The 8,064-nt window shown below is 38.3% G+C and overlaps 2 protein-coding genes across 2 annotated transcripts; one reads left to right on the top strand and one right to left on the bottom strand.

The window, feature by feature from the left end:
• The first annotated feature begins 797 nt into the window (after positions 1-797).
• Positions 798-5,186, top strand: LOC130729504 (protein NSP-INTERACTING KINASE 2-like). Its single transcript, XM_057581275.1, has 4 exons — positions 798-1,449; positions 2,365-2,625; positions 2,927-3,790; positions 4,361-5,186. The coding sequence occupies exons 1-4, from the start codon at positions 945-947 to the stop codon at positions 4,816-4,818; spliced, it is 2,088 nt and encodes a 695-aa protein (XP_057437258.1). The 5' UTR covers positions 798-944; the 3' UTR covers positions 4,819-5,186.
• Positions 5,187-6,666: 1,480 nt separating this feature from the next.
• LOC130729505 (RING-H2 finger protein ATL51-like) lies at positions 6,667-8,015 on the bottom strand. The gene has a single exon (XM_057581276.1). It carries the CDS (start codon positions 7,766-7,768, stop codon positions 6,860-6,862), a length of 909 nt encoding a protein of 302 aa, XP_057437259.1. The 5' UTR covers positions 7,769-8,015; the 3' UTR covers positions 6,667-6,859.
• Between the last annotated feature and the right edge of the window lie 49 nt (positions 8,016-8,064).

Genomic DNA, 8,064 nt, shown 5'->3' on the forward strand with positions numbered 1-8,064 from the left:
CCAACATTTAGAGTCCTTTTGGTCCAATTCAGTCACGGGCACACATAGGACTACTATTTAGGAGAGGTAAGGACAACAAATTAACAAACCCAAATTCACATGCAACACTATACCAAATTAGTGTATCTCACCTTGACAAGGGCACTGTTCTAGTCTTTAAGAATTTAGAGATCCCCTAAGTCACACTTTGGAGTGATTTAAAATCCTGAGTTTTGGTTTATACATAAAAAGGAGGTGTGAAAAAACTACAGTTATTTCATGCAAGATATATTGCATATGATAATATTAGTGGCACTTCTCATGTAAGTAAGCGTACAAAAGTTCCATAACTTTAAACTCAATGAATAAAGATCGGTTAACACTCAAAGGGGTAGATTACTAGAGATATAGAGAAAGAGAAAAGATAAGTGATAAATGTGATATATAATATGATGTAATTGAAAAAAAAATAATAATAATAATTCAAAGGTGTCTATACTAATTAAATGTACACCAATCATCCCCCTTCCGCTAACATTAACTACAACCCTGCTAAAACCACAGTATTGTTGCAGTGCTAGGTGTCTACATGTACACCGTACGTGTTCACCAAACATTTTGGATATCTATCTCTTTCGATATGATTATAGAGTTCAAGTAAAGATATATTCACACTTCACTTTCTCTCACACTTTATTTCTGCACATTTTTTTCTTATTTTTTTCTTATTTTTTCATCACATCACATATCATATTATTCATTTATCTCTCTCCATATTTGTGAAAGGTAAAGGTGTAAAAGAATTATAAACACAACATTATTCTGATCATATCATCCAGGAAAAAATGGACATGTTCTGACAAGAATCCATAAACAGTTTTATTGGCTTCACGTGACCTGTTTTTCTCCTGCTACACACTTCCCTCAACTGAAATCTCCCATTCCTCACCCAAAAAAGAAACCACATGTGCATCACCCAGCACACCTATATAAAATCTTACGAGGAAGTTAACACATTTTCTTTTAAACAAAACATGTCTCTGCTCCATTTCCTCCTCCTGCTGAAACTGCAAATCATCCTCATATGTGCAACTCTATCTAATTCCTCCATAACTGAGCTTGATACTCTTTTGGCCATCAAAGACTCTCTGGACCCAGAAAAACGTGTGTTGATCTCGTGGACCCCACATTCTGACCCTTGCAGTGGTGCTAATTTTGAGGGTGTGGCTTGCAATGAGCAAGGTCTTGTTACTAATATTTCACTGCAGGGGAAGGGTCTTTCTGGAAGGATACCTTCAGCCATGGCTGGTCTTAAGAACTTAACGGGTTTGTATCTGCACTTCAATGCTCTGAATGGGATTTTACCAAAGGAGATTGCAAGTTTGACTCAGCTGAGTGATTTGTACCTCAATGTGAATAATCTCTCTGGTGAGATACCTCGTGAGGTTGGCAATATGTCAAATCTTCAAGGTGGGTTGCTGATCTTTCTTGTAAATTTGTGGTTTTTGTTCTTCTCCCTCTTGCCTTGTGTTATTTTTAACCACATCTATCATGAGAAAATCTTTTTCGAGCCGGATATGACTAGTATGAATCATGTTTGAGTCGGATATGATTAATATGAGATAATCTTGTTCGAGCTGGATATGACCCGTATGAGCGGCAATGTTCTCTTTACTAAGTTTTTTTTTTTTTTGTTTTTTTGTTTTTTTTATAGGTCAATGTTAATTGTTAATTGTTAATTATTAGTAAGTTAGTTCCTTCGCCCGGATTCTAACCTTGACCCTTCACCATGCAAATTCCTTCATTTCCTTAGCTCACCAAATGAGCTACCCTTCCCCGTTCTCTTTACTAAATATTTAACACAGTTGCATCATGTACTTAAATTCAAAACATCTACTTAAGCCTGAAGAACTCCGTGCCAATTGATCGGTGGTGTTTACCTGTTTTTTAGTATACATGTTGCCTATTTTATGGCATTTTAAATTTCATTCTCTTTTTGTTATCTGTGCAAATTAATCAAGGAGAAACTTCACTCAAACTGGATCCTTCTTGCTGAATTTGGCAATTTGGGTATTTTTGGTGACTATATTTTATCATGTTTGGACAATTTTCAGTACTTTGGAGGTGATTTTTCATTCCTTTCTCTGTTTTCTTAATGTGTGTATTTTGTTGTTGAAGTTACTCTCATGAACTTGTTTTATGAATAATTATTTTCATTCAGTATCATTTTAAACTCTAGTTTGATGGTTTACTATTTGTTGTTGTCATGTGAATATTCACTTGTCTCATCTTTTTGCAAGTACAGTCTTGAACTTCTTTCTTCCTTTCTTTTTGTTTTATAGATTAGATAGTTCAAAATTGTTCTAATCTGTTAAGTGATTACAGTTGTGCAGCTTAGTTATAACGAGCTTACTGGGAGTATACCTACTGAACTGGGAAAGTTAAGGAAGCTTAGCTTTCTCGCACTGAAAAATAATCACTTAACTGGAGCAATTCCTGCAAGTATTGGTAAATTGGAGACATTAGAACGATTGGATCTGAGCTTCAATAGCCTCTTTGGTCCAATTCCAGTGACATTGGCCAATGCACCGGAACTGCAGAGCCTAGATATTCAAAACAATTCTCTCTCGGGCAATGTCCCTATCGGTAATCAATCCTATATGATTTCGGATTTGAGTTCCCCTTACTTCCGGTTAAGAAAATCCTAAATTCACACAATCAAAGAATCTGAACCATTCGATCAAGATTAGACAGTAGAGATAGGCTTAAAAATTAGTAAAATCTGACCGGTCTGAACTTGATCGAATGGCACAGACTTCTTGAGTGCTTGAATTTAGGATTTTCTTGATTTGAGGAATCCAAATTCTGAGGATTCCATCTTGATTTCTTGTAGAAAACAAAAATTTGCATGTTATATTCAATTTGTCTCCTTTTTGTATAAATGCAGCTCTGAAAAAACTTAAAGGTGGGTTCCAATACATCAACAACCCTGCTTTATGTGGGAATGGATTTGCCTATTTAGACACTTGCAAAAAAGTAAGAAACTCGGACCCCGTTAGACCCGAACCATATGAACCTGGAAATCTTTCTACAAGAGACTTCTCTGCATCAGTTGAACCAAAAGCTAGAAACTGCAGTGATGATCAGTGCAAAAAGCAATCAGAATCTTCAAAGATTGGTTTGGTTTTTGGGGTTGTTGGAGTTATTGTTGCTGCCACAGTTTCTGGACTTTTTGTGCTCTTATGGTACCATAATCAGAAACAGAAAATTGGAAGAGCTCCTGAAATTTCCGATAGCCGGCTTAGTACTAACCAGACCAAGGAAGCATGCAGGAAGCGTGCATCTCCTCTTATAAATTTGGAGTATTCTAAAGGATGGGATCCTTTAGCTAAAGGTCAAGATGGTTATTCCCAGGAATTTCTTGAGAGCTTTATGTTCAATCTTGAAGAAGTGGAACGTGCGACTCATTGCTTCTCAGAGCTAAATTTATTGGGGAAGAGTAGTTTTTCTGCTGTCTACAGAGGAATATTGAGAGATGGGTCCATTGTGGTTATAAAGCGCGTTTTGAAGACAAACTGCAAGTCTGATGAGGCTGAATTCTTGAAAGGTTTGAAGATATTGACCTCGTTAAAGCATGACAATCTTGCTCGGTTGAGAGGCTTTTGCTGTTGCAAAGGCCGGGGTGAGTGTTTTCTGATTTATGATTTTGTCTCAAATGGGAGCTTGTTACAGTACCTTGATGTTGAGAGAGGCAATGGTAAGGTACTCGAATGGTCCACCAGAGTATCCATCATTCATGGTATTGCCAAAGGTAAGTTTTTATTTGCCTTCTTTCTTGCAAAATTCTTGATTAGATTTAAAATCTGCAGAGTAATATTATAATCAAGTTGATGATTTACCTCAGTTCACTCATTTTCTCTTTCATGGAAGGGGAGATATGGCCTTTGGATGAATTTGGATGCTCTCCAATGAACTTATCTTCATCTTCTCTCCATCTGAGATCATTGATTATATATTTAACAGTCTAAAAAGGCTTATAGCCTACTGGTCGAGTTCCTAGTTGTTTAGACCGTTAGATACAAAATCGCTCCCTTAGGTCTCAGCTGGAGAGATGATGGAAAGTAGTCAGAGAGGATCCAATTCGCCACGGAGGCTCTCCCTTTATATGCATAGAAACTCATAATTGTAATTGATTTATGAGGGAAGGGACTCAACTAGGTGAAACTTAACTATGCAGTTGCCTCCAAGAGGAAATAAAAAAATCTTGATAGAATGATATTCAAATATTGTATTTGACCCCCTCTAAATTTTTATATTATCTACTTCAGTTAGCCATTATCATTCTTAAATTAAACATATTTGCTGATTGTATCTCACACAGGTATTGGTTATCTTCATGGAAAGGAAGGAAGCAAACGTGCTCTAGTTCACCAGAACATATCAGCTGAAAAAATACTTCTCGATTCTCGGTACAATTCCTTACTTGCAGATTCAGGATTGCACAAACTCCTTGCAGACGATGTTGTTTTTTCCACCCTCAAAGCTAGCGCTGCCATGGGATATTTGGCCCCAGAATACGCAACAACAGGTCGTTTGACCGAAAAGAGTGATGTGTATGCATTTGGAGTTATAGTTTTCCAGCTTCTCACTGGAAAACGTGATATCTCACCCTTAAGGGTGGAAAGGGCTAGTTGTAAAGATATTGTTGATGAGAATCTTGAAGGGAAATTCTCAGAATTAGAGGCAGAAAAACTGGGGGGAATTGCTTTGATTTGCACCCATGAATCTCCCCATCTTCGACCATCTATGGACAATGTATTGCTTGAACTTGGTTTGTGATAAACAGTAGCTGTTCGTGAGATGACGACTGGTATGTTGCCTTGCCTTAGTAGTTGAAACGACGGGTAAATAAGGAACCAATGTGAAATATTATGTTTTCATGAGAAGCAAATTATGTTAATGTTGCTTTGTATAATTGTATTATATTTGAGTACATGTAGTGTGTAGGGAAATTCCTCATGTAAAATAGGATGATTTCCCTTGTAGGTTCCGAATGTGAATTTTGATAGCATCGGTTGTTGAGTTGTTCTGTTTAGTATTTTAGAGTTGTCTCAAAACAATTAGGTCTTTGAAAATAATTGGCATTTGGCAGACACCCTTAAGAGTTAAGACAAATCAATAAAAATTGTTATGTCTGACTGTCGAAATGTGTATGTCTATGGCTATGTTTGGCAACTCATTTTACTTAGCTTAAAGCTTATTTGACTCGTTTAAAGCTTATTTGGCTAGCTTAAAATCTCTTTTAAGTGTTCGGAAAAGAAGCTTATTTTGTAACTTATAGCATTTTTAAGTAGCTTCTAGCTTTTAGCTCAAAGCTTATTGAACATATTCTCATTTTTATCCTTATCATTTTAATTAGACTACATTTCTATCCTTTTATATTTTAAAAGCTACTAAACACTAATTAATTGTGATTCGCCAAAGCTTATTGAACATACTAAAAGATTCGTCAAAGCATTTGGCCGATTGCATTTAAGTATCTCATTTCGTTGTACACCTCTATTTGTTCCCTTGGGCCCGCCTCGCCTTTGTATGGCTCCACAGTTTGTGGTTTGCGAACGTTCTCAGAATCCGTACATAACAAATTTGGTGCAGAAAGGAGATGAGGAGGGTAGAGTTTCAGCTTCATCGTTTTGATTGGAGTATCCTCTGTGTTCTCATGCCCTACGAACTAGGTTGTTCCGTCTAACATCAGACTTGGATGGACGACCCAAGAAGGATGAGCATTATAGCCCTTGGATTCAACGCTCAAATCTTTGTAGTTGGCTCGAGGACACTCCCGCCTATAGTTTCATTATCCTCCCAGGATACGCAACATGCTACAGACGTGATTATACTCGTTAAGTCATTCTTGTTTCTTGTACTTGTTCGATAAGGGCTTGTTGATCCAACGTACCGCACACGTTCTCCCTCGGCCTTCCTCATTACCTAGGGAAGGTATTAGACACAAGATTTCTGTTTTGGGCTGGTTAAGATGTTTTAAAATGGTGGTCCTCCACGAATTTTTTAGGGGTTGGTTGACAACACGAAGCATTGTTTTTATTGGTGGTAGCCAATGTTATGTTCAACTCGACTTGAATGGTTGAATTGGCCTTCATGATGAGTTGGTGAACTGTTGAAACGACGAGGGCACCAACAAAAGGGACCCAAACACTCAAGTCAATTTATGATCGAGCATAGTAACATGACATAGAAATTGTGCATATCTCAATTGTGGCTAGTGACCCCGTATTTATAAGCAAGGTTGATACATGGATAGTTTGTTCCCTCTATTTGGAAAGTCTGAGATATTCGAGGAGTGATTTGAGGGAATGACGATCATCTCTTACTCTTTAACTTAGATTATAGGTCGTTGCAGTTGGGCTAACACAAGCCAGATCGTGACTCGGTCTTTAGTTGCTCGGTTGAGACGAGCAGGATGGGCAAGGCAAATTGAGCAAGGAGAACGTAAGCCAACGCAAATAGGGCTGAGAATCCAGTCTTTAACACATAAACATAATTCTTCCATCCTATTCTAATTTATATAAACTAATTGAGGGAAAATATTTTCACCATGATTCAACCGTTTCAGTAAGAGGAAAATGAGACATCCTAGTTCACATAGCCCACTCTTACAAACAGCTAAAATAAATAAAGTTCTATCATATTCATATTCATATTCAGTAATATGTGCCTTTAAGAACCTCAATTATGTTACAGCAGCTTCTATGGTTCAAAGAATTGGAACAATAACATTTATTTTTGGAAGAATAGAATTGATTAGATCCCTTACCATGCCTTGTGATTTGTGTGAGTATCCAATATCCCATTCCCTTCAATTTCATCCTCTTGATGATCCTATAATATCAGATCCCACCTTCTGCAACTCAATATCATCATCACCTTCACTCAAAATGTCAGCAACAGACACCCTCCTTCTTTGACTATTACAACAATGCTCCACATTCACTCCACCATGACCATCTTCCACTGACACCTTTGGTACAACATCACCACCAAAATCAACAACCACTTCTTGTTGCTGTGTCCTAATCAGCTCAGAACTCTGAATAATCACAACAACATCATTGTTCCTCAGCTGGTGTTCCGAGGCATTGATAGTGACACTCGCCGGCGCCTCCATCGATGTGATAACAGGGGCGATATTGGACCGGCAAAGAGGACAACTCGAATGCGATTTCAACCACGGATCAATACAAGGAAGATGAAAAGCGTGGTTGCATTTCGGCAACAATCTCAAACTCTCATTCTCCTGAAACTCGCTCAAACAAACAGAACAATCACTACCCTCCACCACCAACCCATTATTACCTTTACTGTACTTGAAAACAGTGATGGATTTGATGAGAGATTCATCTAACCCAGAAGATGAAGAAGGAAGATGACCCGCGTCGGCGTCACCGCCATGCCCATGATCTGTTTGTGAAAATGCGTCAGTGGGGTTTCCTCGTCTGCGCCTGCAGAACCGTGAGATGATGGAATAGTAGGTGACTAAGATGAAAGTGCTGGCGAGGATTCCGATGACGGCGACGACCAGAGGTGAGAATTCGAAGGCGGAGGAGTCTCCGCCATCTGGGTCATCGTCGCCGAGTGTGATTGAAGGAGGTGGAGGAGGGTAGATGATGTAGCACCACTGTGGGCAATAGAGACTGCAGACTCCTTGAGAACAATCCTTGAAAGGTGGATTTGGTGGTGCTAGTAGTGGATTTGTGTTGGTGATAGAACCCATTTTTCATGTGAATTCAATCATGGCCTCTTTTACTTGTTTTGGTTTGATCTTGCATCAGTTCTCAGATTGGATTCATTTTGTTTGATTGAAAGAAGATATGAGCATTAGAATAGGGAAAGTCGGCGACGGGGTATCCAAGAGAGGAAAGCAAGGGGCGTAGTTGGAAAGCAAAGCAATAGTAGGTGATGCAAGTGGATCTCAAAATTTTCCATCTTTTGTTAAAGATTAAATTTGTGTGTCTATCACTCTTTATTTGAATTGATGAGTGTTAAGTAGATGAGATGAGATATCTACAC

This window comes from Lotus japonicus, chromosome 1 (assembly GCF_012489685.1).
Source record: "Lotus japonicus ecotype B-129 chromosome 1, LjGifu_v1.2".
Lineage (NCBI taxonomy): Eukaryota > Viridiplantae > Streptophyta > Magnoliopsida > Fabales > Fabaceae > Lotus > Lotus japonicus.

Bases quoted from the DNA above. Each gene is read 5' to 3' on its own strand.
- LOC130729505 (XM_057581276.1), bottom strand. From the start codon at position 7,768: ATGGGTTCTATCACCAACACAAATCCACTACTAGCACCACCAAATCCA.
- LOC130729504 (XM_057581275.1), top strand. From the start codon at position 945: ATGTGCATCACCCAGCACACCTATATAAAATCTTACGAGGAAGTTAAC. The intron at 2,626-2,926 runs GTAATCAATCCT...GTATAAATGCAG, and splicing joins CTCGGGCAATGTCCCTATCG to CTCTGAAAAAACTTAAAGGT. The intron at 3,791-4,360 runs GTAAGTTTTTAT...TATCTCACACAG, and splicing joins CATTCATGGTATTGCCAAAG to GTATTGGTTATCTTCATGGA.